Genomic DNA, 17,812 nt, shown 5'->3' with positions numbered 1-17,812 from the left:
TGCAGAAGGCCCTGGGTTCGCTTCCTAGTACCAAACAGGCAAAAAATACATTTAGAACAAGTTATTAATGCTTTTCTGCTAAGGTCTACAAAATATGCAATAGTGTCTCTATAATTTTTCTATTAAATTTATGATTTAGTGTTTTATTTTAAAATACACATTATATCAGGACTAACAATGTTGGCAGGTCTAACACATAGCTGCACAAAAATACTTAAATTGAGTGAAATTCCAACCAGGCTGTTGATTATAGTATTTATTTATATCATACTATTGTAATTATTGGGTGGAGTTCCCATATACCACAGAAAGGGAAAATCCCTTTTTTTCTTCAGTTTGTCCATTTTTTTATTGCTTTACAATTGATGAAGGTAAATGAAAAATTTCTGGAGAATTTTTATCACCACAAACTTCTACTTTGGTAACTTATTCTCATAAAGCAAAACCCATAAATGCTATTCACATTTCCCAATTTTTTAGGTGGAGTGGATTCCTCCTTTGTGCCATTGCAATGTTTCTTGTGATATTCCCAATGTTTACTTTTCCAAAAAAGCTTCCACCTCGGCACAAGAAAAAGAAAAAGAAAAAATATTCTGTTGATGTCGCTAGCGATGATGATGTTATGAAGGAGAAATCAAACAATAGTGAACAAGTGGACAAAAAAGTGTCTTCAATGGGATTTGGAAAGAATGTCAGAGGTAAAGTATATCTTTTGAATAAATACATGCATGGTATTTCAGATCAGTGCTCCTCAAAGTGTGGTCCCAGTACTGCCCACAGTATCTGTTTCTGGCTTATGGCCAGTTAAGTATTGAAATGAAGAGAAAGAGCTGCAAAATGTTTTTAGAAATTTGGCAAGATAATTTTACGTCTGTTGCATCTAATAATATTTAAACAGTTGGGCTTATGTGTTGCATTTTTAAAAGATCAATTTTATAATAATTTATCATGAATGCATATTGCAAAAGTATCTGTAGATGACAGACTGGAAATAGTGATAATGGAAAGATCCTTTCTCTCAGATAGCTTGGGAAGCACTGATTTAGTTCATAAAGATACAGATGTTTAGATGTACCATCTACCGTAAGTAGAGATGTCTGATTTTTAAAATACTGAATGCACTGTGAAATAGATGGTCTGTTTCAGGGGTATGGTAGTTTGGTAATGTGGCCTGATTCTTACCTAAGGATAAGAACCAGCACTAAAAAGTATTCTCATTTCAAAATGGCTCTGTCAAATGTCCATATATAGTAATCCTTGGAGAAGGATAGCTGGGCCTCCAAACCCAGTGAAAAAACATCCAGAAATTTTCAGTGATGGAAAAAATCACTGATCTGGGTTTTTTTGGTTTGTTTTTACTTTCATTTTTATTTCTTTTAAAAATAATGAGTTAATAAAAGTTAAATTAGCCAATCTGAAACCTAACTAATTCAAATTGATACTAACCAGGCAATCTTTGCTCAGTATTTAGTGTATCTGTTGAAGGGTAGTGAGTCCCTTTAATCCAAGAAACCTATGATGTTACCCTTCCATTCATTTTGGCCTATTTTCTGAATTCTCTGAATTAATTTTTTTTGTATAAATTATAAAGCATAATATTTAACAAGTGTGTATGTTAGTAAGATTGATAAAATTTACCTAGGCTTCTATCATTTCCTTTTTACTATGTATTCAGTAAGGCTGAAGAGGAAACTTTCAGGCATAGAACAAAGCTACTAATTTATTATAGACCTGTCCATGCAGGCCAAGAGGAAAGATGGTTAGACTGGACCATTTTTAAAGACTGTTTATTTGCTGAAAATAAGTCAAGTGACATTTCATTGAAAAAGCTTCTTGCTGGTTAATTTTTAATTTGACCTTCTCCCTCCCCATTCTGTGATGGTACTTTTGGAACTGCCAAAATCACCTCTTATACTCTAATCACATAAAGCATTCTCTGGATGCTATTAGGGTCTGAACTCTTTCTGTTTAGACCAGCCCACGATTTTTCATGGATGTATCATGGACCATTATGGCTACTCTCACAGGCATATTTTTTTTTTTTGTTTAAACAACTTAATTGATACAAAGTTGATGTTAAAGAATTTAAAACATGACAAATGTCTCTAGAATCTTAATTTATTAAGAGTATAAAGTAGACTCAAGGGAGAGATAAAGGCATAGGTAAGATAAAATGGTATGCTTTGTAATTTAGGAGTAGATGACTCGAATGTGAAATATATGAATGGACTGTGGAAAAAAAGGTATTTGATGTCAGATACCAAAAGTGTCAATGGGGTGGAAACTCTTTTGGAGGATGCACTTTAGACAAGGAAGTCTTAAAAACACATGGCAGTAAACACCCAGCTCTTGGATGAGGTGATTTTGAGGTGGTTTTTATATCCTTCAAGGCTGCTCACTCCTCAAGCACTTATGGCCACCACATTCCCTGCCTGGCGCTCCCTGAACCTCCCCAACCAATGGCTTGGCCTTGAATCCTTGTCTGGGAGCATATTTCTGCCGGACCCATATTTAGATATGCAAGGTCATCAATGGTGAAAAGACCTCACAGAATTCAGAAGTGATTTTTGGAAATTTAATCTGTATGGTGCTTTTTTTTGGGGGGGAGGGAGCAGCTTCTTGTCCTGCTAATGATTCTTGTTCTAGTCCTTTCTACACTGAATTTGATGGTTCAGGATATTTTCTGATACAGGAGAGAATAAGATAAGTCTTTGAACGGTAATGGCTTACTGGTTTGTAAAATCAGTTTCTAGTTAGTATTTCTGGTAAATTCTACTTTTCACCCTGTCCCTGGATTATGACGATAGATCCCCCTTCTGTGGCTAAAATTCCTGGTTGGGACTCAGAGCTGATCTATTTTATTACTTCCATCTGTGCTGGATTCTCTAATCAGATCTAGACTGGAACTTCAATCGTCATTTTATCTCATTAGAAAGAAATACTGCTTTAATGAGGTTATGCTGAAAATCTTTTGCTAACAATGCTTCAAACATACTGATGATTTTGGAATATTCAATTTACATTATTTAAAATTAATTCATATTTATCTTGTATACATTGATTTCTTTTAGAGTATGGAATTCATATCATCCCCAAGTAACAGTCTAATATTGAATCTGACTTTCAAAAGGACAAATTAAATCCTTGGGGATTATTCCACTATTGATATAATTTGTATTACATGGCTGAGATTCATAATGAAGATCTTACATTAAAGAATGATTGCTAAGTTTCATTTTGAGTTCAATCTGAGTTTGAGTTTCAGATCCTCTTTTTTCTTCTGTTTTCTGGAACAGAGCTTCTTTTGTTTTTTTTTTTGTGAAATTTGGACATCAATTCAAACTATTTTAAAGAGGATGTGGAACGATAGCTGGGTTAGTGACATACACTTCTGTAAGAAGAAAATTATTTGGGCTATACAGAATGATGCCTTTGTCTTTTTGCTTGTTCTATTTTGGGATCTTGCTGTGCCACCCAGGCTGACCTCAAATTCCTGGACTCCATCGATCCTCCTGCCTCAGCCTCCCAAATAGTTGGGATGACAGTCGTGAACCACCATGGCCTGCTAGGATGGTTCCCTTTTTGGAAGTTCTTTTGTTGAGATGCTGGAAGAAAACACCCTGTACTTTCCACTTCCTGCTTCCACATTTTCGTGACAGATGATGGGAAAATCTGACTCAGTGTTTGCAGATTCTTACTATAAATTATGCAGGAGTAAGGCTGTGTATACACCACAAAGGGTGAAGTCGAATTCTCAGTGTGTCTGCATTACCTTTCCAAAAAGAGATTAACATTGATTCTATTGAAATTCTACCAATAAAAATAAACACTTAAAATATTTAAGCGGATCAGTGTTCCTGTGGTTTGAGGCCCAGTGTTTTAAAGCCTTCCAAATTTAACTGGGCATCTTTCTATATAGAAATCTTCTGGTGACAGTGAACCATAAGAAAAATTTTCCTTTTTTGTCTTTTTAAAAAAATCTTTTAAGCTTAATTGTTTAGTGTTATTAATTTGGCACAAACTGTAACAGATTGTGCTTTTCTGCTAGAGTTTTGTTGGTGTTAGAGTGCAATATATTTATAGCCTAACTAAATAAGATAGCTTGAGGCCATGAACTGAAATTAAAGAAATCATTTAAAGTTACAGATTTTTGTCCATTACAGGATAACGTCAGCATCACTAAACTCAAGAGTGCAGTCATTCTTCTGGAGGGTACCATTCTCCATGCCATGGCCATTATGAAATGAGGGAGCCATGTTTGTCTTCAGAGAGCTTGAAGTCCACAGAGGGCAACAGGACGATACAGGTGGAAATATTTTAAGGGTCATAAAAAGGATAGAAACACGGTGTGGAGGACTAACTGAGGAATCAGGAAAGGTTACCTGGAACAGGAGGGGCTTCAGATGACCCTTGGATCTTGCTGTGCAACCTAGGCTGACCTCAAATTCCTGGACTCCATCAATCCTTCTGCCTCAGCCTCCCAAGTAGTTGGGATGACAGTTGTGAACCACCATGTCCTGCTAGAATGGTTTCCTTTTTGGAAGGAAAAGTGTGGGCAGGCATTTGGAAGCACTCCAAGAGGTAGATGAGGTAGATGAGGGGGGAAAGGAGGAGAATGGAAGAAGAGGGCCCCTGAAGAGAGCTGGGACAGAGCCCAAGTGAGGTTTGACCAGAAGAGTAGGAAAGTCCTGCTATACTGGTCTTCCTGTATCTTCCCTGCCTACTTCTGGGGATTTCCACACAGTGGCAAGGGGGATCTACTGCTCAGAGCTTCCGGGTCTCCTCTTTCATTTATAGAAAATCTCCTCCCTACAGGACCTACCTGACCTAATGCTATTTATCTCTTTCACCTCATCGCCTGTCAATTTGTTTACTCAGCTGCAACCATGATGAACTCATTGCTGGTCCTCAAATGTGTCAGGCATGTATGTATCTCAGGGCCTTTGCACCTGCCACTCCTATGCTGGCAATGTTTTCCCTCTAGCCCTTTACTTTCTTTGGTATATTATTCAAAGAGGATTTTTCAGTGAGGACTTCCTTAGTCACCCTATTAAAAGAAAAAAAAAAACCTTCAACCTCCCTTTCAATGGTTCTTATCTCCTCCCCTCCTTTATTTTTTTCCTTAGCACTCATCAATAACCTATGATGTACAGTTGTCACTTGGTGTCTCTGGGGCATTGGGTCCAGGACCCCCTCTAGGATACCAAAATCCAGTATTCAATAAATATTTAATGAATGAATTCTTGAATGAGAGGAGGGAAGAAAAAAGTCATTTTTTTTTTAAATATTTTTTTTGGTTGTAAATGGATCTTTAATTTATTTATTTATTATATGTGGTGCTGAGGATTGAACCCTGGGCCTCACACATGCTGGACAACTATTCTACCACTGAGCCACAACCTCAACCCCAGAGGTTGTTTCTTTATTTTTCTTTTGTGGCACTGGGGATTGAACCCTACCATTCGTTATAGCCTCAGTCCCTTTAATTTTTTTATTTTGACACAGGGTCTTGTTAAGTGGCTTAAGCTTTCTCTAAGTTGCTGAGGCTGGCCTCAAATTTGTGGTCCTTTGGCCTCAGCCTCCTGATTTGCTGGGATTACAGGCATGTGCCATGCCACTGTGATCTGTGAAAGAGGTCATTTCTGTAGGTTGTGACAACTGGCCAGGGAATGACAGAAGAGGGGAGGTACTGAAGATGGTCTTAGGGTTTCAGACAATATTTGAGAGAGGCAGAAGGAATAAATTCTGAATTTGAGTTTCCCAAGAATATTAAGCACCAGTGCACATGTATGTCCCTTTGCTAGGTGTTTTAAAACAAGTATATCATGGGCTGTATGAAGGCTAATTTTTGACTCAGCAAAGTGGGACCACCAAAAGCCACAAGCCTGGGCCCCACATTATCTTAGCCTTCTTGCATATTGTCTTTTCTGAATTGCATTTCAGTTTTAGGTTTGCAGCTTTCAATGAAGGCTGATGTTTGAATTCTCCATATCTATCAGAGGATCATTCCTCAGTGTCTTTAATATAAACTTTCATCTCTTAATAACAGTGGTTCAAACTTAGTCTACGTTAGCCCTACCAGGACTGCTTCTTAAGACCCAGGTTGCTGGTCTTAGTCCACAGTCTTGTGATTCAGGAGATCTGGATTGGGACTGGGGCCTGAGAATTAGCATTTTAACAGGTTCCAGGTGATACTGATGCTGTTGGTCCAGGGACTACACTGTGACAGCCATTGCTTTAGAGCAGAGAGTTAGGAAAAGCTTTGTTTTCTGTGAAGAAATTAGAAAGTTTCTGTATTTGTGATCACGATGATTATAGAACTTTTTGCTTTGGGGCCAGGAAACTCAGTCAAATTTGAAGCTCAGGAAGAGTCTTAGGGTCAGACTAATTCCTTTCTCCAGTTTTCATGGCCTGCTCTGTTTATGTTTTCTCTGTTTCCTATTCTTTATTTCATTTCTGTTTTACTTTTATTTCACTGTGTGTTTTCTTGTGATAGGCCAAACTTTTACATTTGAACATATAGCTTATGAGGCACAAGGTAAATGATAACAGGCCTGCCCCCCAGATCCCCCGCAAAGATCTTTTTTCAGAATCAGTACAAAATAGCGGTGGGGTTACTCATCAAGTCGTAGCCATTTAGAAAGATGCATGAAAATACTCACTAGTGCTGGATTTAAATAAGCAGGAAGTATTGTGGCCAGTAGCCACTAAGGATGCATTTCGGCCCTACTACTGCCCTTTCTGCCCGCCTGTCTGTAGGTAAGTGGCTCAGGGCTCCCTCGACTAAGCTGGGAGGTGACTGTGATGTATCAGTGCCATCTAGTTCCTTCTGCTCTTCTCCAGGCAAGCAGGGATACTGTTTACCAGAGCGTTCTGAAGTTCAGGAAGGACTTGGAATACTTTTGTGGAGGCTTGGGATCTGGGATATCCCATGGCATAATTAGTTTCATAAAAAACAAGCAGGAAGGGAGTGCAGTGTGGGTCCTGTGTTGGCCAGGTTGAACACCCTGAGAGACTGGTTTTGCCAAAAGGTCTGGCTAAAAAATAGTTTGATGCTCCTGAGTAACAGGCAGGAGTGTTTGCCTGCTCTAAAACACAGGTGCTGGCCACAAGGATGCTCTTAAGGTTTTTATGGTATGGGGTGATAGTCCCACCAGCCTTTTGATGTATCAGACGGCTTAAAAGATTAGCCCTAAAGGGAAATATTTTTACATACTTTAAATACTTTAGTTAAAATTAAATACTTTAAAAGAAGGGAATCAAGGACTTTTATGGAGAGGTGTTAAAGGAAGTGGGTCTGTAGTCATACCCAGGTGATTTTAATTTATAGAGATACCTGAATGGTGACTTAAGAGGTCAACATGACTGAAAGGTCAAAAGAAGGGCCAGGCCATGCCATGCCGGGGCCCCAGGGGGAGTGCCAGGTTTGGTCAGGAGGAGGAAGTAGGGGTGAGGCCAGATCCTTTATGGGGTTTCCTTGGGAAGCTGTTTGGGGTTGGCTGCTTCGAGTAATGTCCGTGAGGGTGGGGGTATAGTTGGGTACAGTGGGGTATATATGGGATCTGGTAGCTGGCCCTGCATGATGGCTTGGTGGGTGAGAGTTGGACAAGGTGGTGGTGGGCGCCACAGACTTGGGATTGGTAGGTTTGCTTATGTCAGATGCTGTCTTGTCAACGAAGCCCTTTGCTGCTTCTGAGAATTGTCTGTCCCTGGAAAGGGCCTTCTCTAAGGCCAGCAGGACTTTAAGACACAATGAATGTAGAACCTTAGGTTGTGTGGCCAGAGGATCCCTTTGCTGGCCTCATTCAACTGTCACCATCACCAGAAGCTGCTTCTGCCATGTTCCCACCACCTTCCCTACCCCCTGCTTGGGGAGGGCTTTCTGCGCCTTAGAGAGGCACCCTGGGTGCTGTGTTTTCTCTGACATGTGGTAGCTAGAGAGGAAAAAGGAAAAGAAAGGTGAGTTGGGGTCTCTTGAAAATCAAAGGGAGAGCAGTAGAATAGAGGAAAGGGAGTGGGGGAGGAAGGGGGAGAGGGACAGGAGAAGTACTGTGCAGAGACATTGGCCACATTGCCGTTTTATATTGTGTGAATGTAGAAATACAGAACAACAGACCCCACCATTAGGACATCTATAGAGCACCAATAAAAAAGTGGAAAAAAAATTTTAATCACTTAAAAAAAAGCACCCTGTATTTGGGTGGTATTGCATTATTTCATAACATATCAATAAAAATACCAACTGTTTACATAGCACCAATTTTCCACACTGGTTGTTTCCATCTTTTACTTTTGGTCTCTTTGTGTCCAATGTGAATTTTATACCTTGTTTTACTTTAATTCGTTTAAGCTGCCTTTTATCTGTTTGTTCAATTGCTCTTTTATGTGAGAAATTGGCATTATCTAAGTTTTTATTTTTTATTTTTGTACCAGGGATTGAATCCAGGGGTGCTTAACCACTAAGCCAAATACCAAGCCTGTTATTTATTTATTTTTTTCCTTATATTTTGAGGCAGGTTCTTACTAAGTTGCTTAGGGCCTCACTAAAGTGCTGAGGCTGACTTTGAACTTGTAATCCTCCTGCCTCAGCCACCTGAGCCACTGCTCACTGGTATTACAGTATCTAAGATTTTTAGGAAAGGACTAGATTGATCCCCAAATATCATTTTAAGTGTTGAGTAGATGGCTGACAGTATCTATCTTAAGAAAGTTTCTCTTTTTCTTTTTTTGTCCTCTCTCTGTGAAATTTATTTATTGAGTAAATATCACAGGATTAAAAACTTAAGATACATATATGAAAAGTTACGGTCCTAGCTCTGGAAGGGAGACAAAAGGAAAAACAGATACAAACAATATAATATGTTAACTCTTAAAACTGAGATATGTACATTCTAAGGAAGGTGAGAGGAAGGAGACGAAGGAATTCATAGGTTGGCTGCTTGAGTCACGAAGATTTCCACATCCTTTTAAAATTGAAGTTTTTCCTTTTTTTTTTAAAGATCATAAAAGTTAAATATGTTCGTGGTAGAAAATTTAGAAAGTACTACATATGTAAAGACTAAAACAAAAGCAAATTCCAATCTTATTCCTGAAAATGAAACAGTTAAATTTTTATTGTAGGAAAGCATTTGCATTTTGAAACTAGTGAGAGGTGGTGGTTGCACGTGGGAATCTACTGAACACCACTGGATTATTCACTTTGAAACAGTTTGTTGTGCCAGGCACGTGGTGCATGCCTGTAATCAGAGCAGCTTGGCAGGAGGATCTCAAGTTCAAGGCCAGCCTCTGTAACAGACCCTGTCTCAAAATAAAAATAAAAAGATCCAGGGGGCAAGGAGAGCTGGGGATGTAGCAGAGTGGTAAAGCACCCCTGGGTTCAATTCTTAATTACCCTCCCCACCAAAAACCCCCAAACAGACAAAATAGTTCATTTTATGTTATTGCTTCTCAACTAAAGCAATAACATAAAATGAACTAGTTGTCTGTATTATACGTGAATTTAAACATAAACTTCATGGGCTGCTAAACTTGAAAAAATTTTTTCTGTACAAGAGAATAGTACATCTAAAGACATCAGTGTCAGAAAACTACAAAAAATATTAAGAGGGCTCAGTATGTGTGTTTGGTATTTAATATTTATATAATTTATACCTGGGAAGGAATATAAGTTCCCAGGTAATACAATTTATTCAACTCCTTCATAGTAATAATTCATGTTTTTGGCATAACAAAACAAGATGCTTCTCATTCTACCCCATCTGGATTAGGAAAAAAATGTAAAAAGAACAAAATTGATAGCTTATGCTAGAAGAACATAACAGAGAAAGTTGATGAGAAAAGAGACTATCAGCAGGTAAAAACAAACACACAAACAACAGACATGGAGAAAGAATTTTATAGCAACCAGGAAAAAAAATATCAGAAAATAAATGAAAAGCTAAAAAATATGCTAAAATTAATTAGTATAGGGAAATTAGTTTTCACAATTACAATTACAAGCAGATGTCAAATTGGGCTGTGGATTGTCTAGTAATATCTGTTAATGCATCAGCTACTTTAAGATGTTTTTGCTTTCAAGAGGCAGTTGTTCAGTTATGTAAAAATTTAAGCATATGAAATGCCTCTTTCCCAGACATCCTGAATAGATGAAATATTGTATAAAGAATATCATATTCCTCCTCCTATTAACATTTTAATTTAATTTTCTTTGTCTGAAATCTTCAATGGTAAGGATTCTTTAGCTTTAAAGAGTCATGCATTGAAAAGAATCATGCATTGTGTCCTTCAGACATTTCAGTAGGTCTACCACTGTGGACCACACTTCATCTTGTGACTCTTGCTTTGTTAATACTGCATCTGGTCCCCAGGAGCAAATAGCTCATCTGTGGAATCAACTTCATTTTCTCACAAGTGTACAGATAGATTGTTTTAGTACAAATTATTGTTTTGATGTACTAAAGAATATTAATGAATGAATGCATTCCGTGTGTGTGTGTGTGTGTGTGTGTGTGTGTGTGTGTTGTGCTGGGAATTAAACCAAGGGCCTTGTGCATAAGAGGCAAACATTCTCCTTTGAGCTATGCCTCTAACCCCTTTGAAGTCTATTTTCTGAGTGCCCACCATAGGCCAGGAGCTAAATAAGTACAGATATATCAAGGTTCTGCCTTTGAAGCATTTATTGTCTCTTAAAGGGAACAGGCAGGTAAACACACACACAGTGACACTGGACTGGATGACTGGACCAAGTGTTCTGAAAGTGGAAGTGGGAGAGAAGGGGTATGTCTGGAGGGGCTGTGGACAGCTCCCTAAAAGAGGGGATGCTAATCTGGAATCATATGGATGAATCTGACATTTGCCAAGGACACTGGTGGGGGAGACTGAAAACAGCACAGAGATGAGGATTTCTGCCATGGACGGAGCCTACGGTCAGATAATCACAGGACATTAGACTGGAAGGCCAGCTGGGAGCCCCATTCCTCGGGGCCTGCAGCATGTGGTGGGGTTGCTGGTATCTGGTCCTTTGTCTCTTACATGTGGTCAGTCCCTTTGGGGGAAAGTCTTTTTCAAATATATCTTTTGTTGTGGTTGTTGCTAGTTTTTTTTTTTTGTCTCTCATTCAAGACATTCTTGCTGTCCCAATGCTTTCTCTGCATGTCCTAAGTGCAGACACTCTAAGGGAAGCAAGTGAAGGGCTTGGCCTGTCTGCTCATGTGGGGTGCCCAGCCCTCTCCTGGCCTTCACTGCCTGCTGGCTGCCTTCACCTTTGAGTCCAGCCCCCTCCCCTGGTCCAGTCAGCTCACTGTGGGGTATCAGGGCACATCATTAAAACCTTGCAACTTCTATATAAGGAACCACAGGTGAGAGGCATTCACGTGATGGGTTCTTATTAGATCCCTCTCCGCCATGGGATACATTTTTTTTTTAATTTTTTATTGGTTGTTCACAACATTACAAAGCTCTTGACATATCATATTTCATACATTAGATTGAAGTGGGTTATGAACCCCCAATTTTACCCCAAATGCAGATTGCAGAATCACATCGGTTACACATCCACAATTTTACATAATGCCCTATTAGTAATTGTTGTATTCTGCTACCTTTCCTATCCCCTACTATCCCCCCTCCCCTCCCCTCCCAACTTCTCTCTCTACCCCATCTACTGTAGTTCATTTCTCTCCTTGTTTATTTTCCCATTCCCCTCACAACCTCTTATATGTAATTTTGTATAGCAATGAGGGTCTCCCTCCATTTCCATGCAATTTCCCTTTTCTCTCCCTTTCCCTCCCATCTCAAGTCTCTGTTTAAAGTTAATCTTTTCTTCCTGCTCTCCCTCCCTATTCTGTTCATAGTTGCTCTCATTATATCAAAGAAGACATTTGGTATTTGTTTTTTAGGGATTGGCTAGCTTCACTAAGCATAATCTGCTCTAGTGCCATCCATTTCCCTGAAAATTCTATGATTTTGTCATTTTTTATTGCTGCATAGTACTCCATTGTGTATAGATGCCACATTTTTTTTATCCATTCATCTATTGAAGGGCATCTGGGTTGGTTCCACAGTCTAGCTATTGTGAATTGTGCTGCTATGAACATCGATGTGGCAGTATCCCTGTAGCATGCTTTTTTAAGGTCTTCAGGGAATAGTCCGAGAAGGGCAATAGCTGGGTCAAATGGTGGTTCCATTCCCAGCTTTCCCAGGAATCTCCAAACTGCTTTCCAAATTGGCCGCACCAATTTGCAGTCCCACCAGCAATGTACAAGTGTACCCTTTTCTCCACATCCTCGCCAGCACTTGTTGTTGTTTGACTTCATAGTGGCTGCCAATCTTACTGGAGTGAGATGGTATCTTAGTGTGGTTTTGATTTGCATTTCTCTGACAGCTAGAGATGGAGAGCATTTTTTCATGTACTTGTTGATTGATTGTATATCCTCCTCTGAGAAGTGCCTGTTCAGGTCCTTGGCCCATTTGTTGATTGGGTTATTTGTTATCTTATTGTCTAATTTTTTGAGTTCTTTGTATACTCTGGATATTAGGGCTCTATCTGAGGTGTGAGGAGTAAAAATTTGTTCCCAGGATGTAGGCTCCCTATTTACCTCTCTTATTGTTTCTCTTGCTGAGAAAAAACTTTTAAGTTTAATTAAGTCCCATTTGTTGATTCTAGTTGTTAACTCTTGTGCTATGGGTGTCCTATTAAGGAATTTGGAGCCCGACCCCACAATCTGTAGGTCGGAGCCAACTTTTTCTTCTATCAGACGCAGAGTTTCTGATTTGATATCAAGCTCCTTGATCCATTTTGAGTTAACTTTTGTGCATGGCGAGAGAAAGGGATTCAGTTTCATTTTGTTGCATATGGATTTCCAGTTTTCCCAACACCATTTGTTAAAGATGATATCCTTCCTCCATTGCATGCTTATAGCCCCTTTATCAAATATAAGATAGTTGTAGCTTTGTGGATTAGTCTCTGTGTCCTCTATTTTATACCATTGGTCCACCCGTCTGTTTTGGTACCAGTACCATGCTGTTTTTGTCACTATTGCTCTGTAATATAGTTTGAAATCTGGTATTGCTATACCGCCTGATTCACACTTTCTGCTTAGAATTGCTTTTGCTATTCTGGGTCTTTTATTTTTCCATATGAATTTCATGATTGCTTTATCTATTTCTACAAGAAATGCCGTTGGGATTTTGATTGGCATTGCATTAAATCTATAGAGAACTTTTGGTAATATCGCCATTTTGATGATGTTAGTTCTGCCTATCCATGAACAGGGTATATTTTTCCATCTTCTAAGATCTTCTTCTACTTCTCTCTTTAGGGTTCTGTAGTTTTCATTGTATAAATCTTTCACCTCTTTTGTTAGGTTGATTCCCAAGTATTTTATTTTTTTTGAGGATATTGTGAATGGAGTGTTTTTCCTCATTTCCGTTTCAGAAGTTTTGTCGCTGATATACACAAATGCCTTTGATTTATGCGTGTTGATTTTATATCCTGCCACTTTGCTGAATTCATTTATTAGTTCTAGTAGTTTCTTTGTAGACCCTTTTGGGTCTTCTAGGTATAGAATCATGTCATCTGCAAATAGTGATAATTTAAGTTCTTCTTTTCCAATTTTTATGCCTTTAATTTCTTTCATCTGTCTAATTGCTCTGGCCAGTGTTTCGAGAACTATATTGAATAGAAGTGGAGATAAAGGGCATCCCTGTCTTGTTCCGGATTTTAGAGGGAATGCCTTCAACTTTTGTCCATTCAGAATAATGCTAGCCTGAGGCTTAGCATAGATAGCTTTTACAATGTCAAGGTAAGTTCCTGTTATCCCTAGTTTTTCTAATGTTTTGAACATAAAGCGATGCTGTACTTTGTCAAATGCTTTCTCTGCATCTATCGAGATGATCATATGGTTCTTATCTTTAAGTCTATTGATGTATTGAATAACATTTATTGATTTCCGTATGTTGAACCATCCTTGCATCCCAGGGATGAATCCTACTTGATCATGGTGCACTATTTTTTTGATGTGTTTTTGTATTCGATTCGCCAGAATTTTATTGAGGATTTTTGCATCTAGGTTCATTAGAGATATTGGTCTGTAGTTTTCTTTCTTTGAGGTGTCTTTGTCTGGTTTCGGAATCAGGGTGATGTTGGCCTCATAGAATGAATTTGGAAGAGCTCCCTCTTTTTCTATTTCCTGAAATAACTTGAAAAGTATTGGTATTAATTCTTCTTTAAAGGTTTTGTAAAAGTCCGCTGTATACCCATCCGGTCCTGGACTTTTCTTGGTTGGTAGTCTTTTGATGGTTTCTTCAATTTCATCCATTGAAATTGGTCTGTTCAGATTGTGTGTATCCTCCTGACTCAGTCTGGGCAAATCATATGACTTAAGAAATTTATCGATGTCTTCACTATCCTCTATTTTATTGGAATATAGGTTTTCAAAATAATTTCTGATTGTCTTCTGTATTTCTGTAGCATCTGTTGTGATATTGCCTTTTTCATCCCGTATGTTAGTAATTTGAGTTCTCTCTCTTCTTCTCTTCGTTAGCATGGCTAAAGGTCTGTCGATCTTATTTATTTTTTCGAAGAACCAACTTTTAGTTTTGTTAATTTTTTCAATAGTTTCTTTTGTTTCAATTTCATTGATTTCTGCTCTGATTTTAATTATTTCTTGCCTTCTGCTACATTTGCTGTTGTTTTGCTCTTCCTTTTCTAGGGCTTTGAGTTGGAGTGTGAGCTCATTTATTTGTTGGTTTCTTCTTTTTTTGAGGAATGACCACCAGGCGATGAATTTTCCTCTTAAAACTGCTTTCATTGTGTCCCATAGATTCCGATATGTTGTGTCTGTATTTTCGTTTATCTCTAAGAATTTTTTGATTTCCTCCTTTATGTCTTCTGTAACCCATTGATCATTCAGTAATATATTGTTCATTTTCCATGTGATGTAGGATTTTTCCTTCCTTCTTTTATCATTGATTTCCAGTTTCATTCCATTATGATCAGATAAAATACATGGTATTATCTCCACCCCTTTATATTTACTGAGGGTTGCCCTATGGCTTAATATATGGTCTATTTTTGAGAAGGATCCATGTGCTGCTGAGAAAAAAGTATAGCCATTTGATGATGGTTGATATATTCTATATAAGTCAGTTAAGTCTAGGTTATTGATTGTGGTATTGAGATCTATAGTTTCTTTATTCAACTTTTGTTTGGAGGATCTGTCCAATGGTGAGAGTGGTGTGTTGAAGTCTCCCATAATTATTGTGTTGTGGTCTATTTGATTCTTGAATTTGAGAAGAATTTTTTTTATGAATGTCGCAGCACCATTATTTGGTGCGTAAATATTGATAATTGTTATGTCTTGTTGGTGAATGGTTCCTTTTAACAGTATATAATGACCTTCTTTATCCCTTTTGATTAACTTAGTCTTGAAGTCGATTTTATTCGATATGAGGATGACCACCCCTGCTTGCTTGCGAGGACCGTGTGCGTGGTATATTTTTTCCCATCCTTTCACCTTTAGCCTGTGTATGTCTTTTCCAATCAGATGTGTCTCCTGGAGGCAGCATATTGTTGGGTTTGTTTTTTTAATCCATGATACCAGCCTATGTCGCTTTATTGGAGAGTTTAAGCCATTCACATTCAGAGTTACTATTGATATATGGTTTGAACTTCCATCCATGATTGATTATTTATCCTTTTTTTTAAAAAAAAAAAATTTTTAGTTTGTTTCACCATGGTTGTCTTTCCCCTCGCCCTCTGTCTTTACTGAGGCACTTCCCACTGATGGTTTTGGTTATTGTTTTTCATTTCTTCTTCTTGTAGTGTTTTGCTCAAAATGCTTTGCAATGCTGGTTTTCTGGCTGCAAATTCTTTTAACTTTTGTTTATCATGAAAGATTTTTATTTCGTTGTCATACCTGAAGCTTAATTTTGCTGGATACAGGATTCTTGGTTGGCATCCATTGTCTTTCAGTGTTTGAAATACATTGTTCCATGACCTTCTTGCTTTCAGTGTCTGTGCTGAAAAATCCGTTGTTAACCGTATTGGTTTACCCCTAAATGTAATCTGTCTCCTTTCCCTTGTAGCTTTTAATATTTTCTCTTTGTTCTGTATATTGGATATCTTCATAACAATGTGTCTTGGCGTTGGTCTACTGTGATTTTGTGTGCTCGGTGTCCTGTATGCATATTCAATTTGTATATCTGTTTCCTTTTTTATTTCTGGAAAGTTTTCTGTAATTATTTCATCCAGCAGGTTACTCATTCCCTTGGTTTGAATCTCTGTACCTTCTTCTATCCCGATGACTCGTAAGTTTGGTTTCTTCATGTTATCCCATAACTCTTGGATGTTTGTCTCGTGATTTTTTACCAGCCTTTCTGAGTTGGCTAGACTCTTTTCAAGATGGTATATTTTGTCTTCATTATCTGACGTTCTGGTTTCTACTTGCTCCACTCTGTTAGTGATACTCTCAATTGAGTTTTTAATTTGGTTTATCGTTTCCTTCATTTCTAGAATTATTGTTTGATTATTTTTTATAATCTCTATCTCCTGATAGAGATGCTTAACTTCTTCTTTTATCTGTTTATGAAATTCATTCTAATATGTTCTTTCGCTGCTTGAATTTGCTGTCTTGTATCCTCCTTAAGGTTCCATTCCATCTGTCTAAGGTGTTCCTTGAGTTCTTTATATGACCATTTTTCTGATGACTCCACGTCCTCCTGAATATTTAGGCTGTCCTGCATTGTTTGTAGTCCTTTTCTTCCTTGTTTTTTGAAGCTGCTCATGTTACTTCTTGTTCTGTTTGACTGCTGGGTTACTGTTTACTCCTATAAATTAATTTGATGTTTGGGAGGAAAGGTATTTGAAGGGAAGGGGTGAAGTCACTAAAGAGAATGAGAGTAGGCAGGTAGAATTCAAGGAAAGGGGGGATAAGAGAAATGAAAAGACTAAAGAAGAAAAAAATAGGAACTAAAAAATAAAAAAAAATAAAAAAAAATAATAATAATTTAAAAAAAATAATTAAAAAAAATTTAAATTAAAATTAGTAGCAAAAAAAAATTTTAAAAAATATTTTGTAAAAAAAAATTTTAATTAAACAACAAGAAAGAAAAAAATGAAACTGAAAGAAAAACCCAAATTAAAAAAAAAAAAAAAACCCTAATAAATGCCGTCTTAGAGTTTGATTAACTTCTCTTCCAGTAGGTGGCACTTTGTCCACCAGGCCAAGTTTCTCCTGTCGATATGCGGGAACCAATCACTGTGCAGCAGCTCCTCCCAGACTGGGCGAGTCTCCAATCCTGAGTGTCTAGGGCCTCCTCTTGTGTCTAGCCACTTCCCACTTTTTCTCTAGCCAGGCCCCTCTCACCACAATACTGGCTACAAGCCAGGTCTGCTGCTCCCGGGAGCCCTGTTTTCATGAACGACTGGGCACACTCTTCCAGTTTGCCATTCCCTCAGACCCTAAGTTTGTAGAGCTTGGGGCTGAGAATCCTCAGCGGATTTTACTTGCCCTCCTGTATCCACTTCCCCGTAGCTGGTTCAAGAGACCTCAGCAGTCAGCCCTGGTGGGAGCGGTAGATCCGCGCCGCGTGGACCCGCACCACCTCTGATTCCCTCGGGCTGGCTGTAGCACTCGTGGGAGAGCTGGGAGGGGCCCTTGCGGGAGAGCTGGGAGTGGCCCTTAAGGTTTTCCCGATGTGTGGAGAGGGAAGGCTGTGGGATCACACACCTGTAGTTGTCGGTTTCAACGAAGTTATCTCCTCCACAGCAGTCTGATGACGTTGTTTCCCTTTGCTGGGCTACCAATGCAAC

General features: G+C 38.5%; 1 protein-coding gene across 3 annotated transcripts in view; it reads left to right on the top strand.

Annotated features, from left to right (window-relative positions):
- SLCO5A1 (solute carrier organic anion transporter family member 5A1) overlaps positions 1-17,812 on the top strand; it is a 169,049-nt gene that overhangs the window by 70,908 nt on the left and 80,329 nt on the right. For all 3 annotated transcript variants that reach the window (XM_081265950.1, XM_081265948.1, XM_081265949.1), the window contains exon 4: positions 481-698. In XM_081265950.1, coding sequence (XP_081122076.1) covers positions 481-698 — 218 coding nt within the window. The remainder of the gene's footprint in view (positions 1-480; positions 699-17,812) is intronic.

The sequence above is a fragment of the Spermophilus citellus genome (assembly GCF_964194105.1).
Source record: "Spermophilus citellus genome assembly, chromosome: 14".
In the NCBI taxonomy this organism is placed as follows: Eukaryota; Metazoa; Chordata; class Mammalia; order Rodentia; family Sciuridae; genus Spermophilus; species Spermophilus citellus.
Note: the sequence above shows the minus strand (reverse complement) of the source record. Positions and strands in the feature narration are given on the sequence as shown.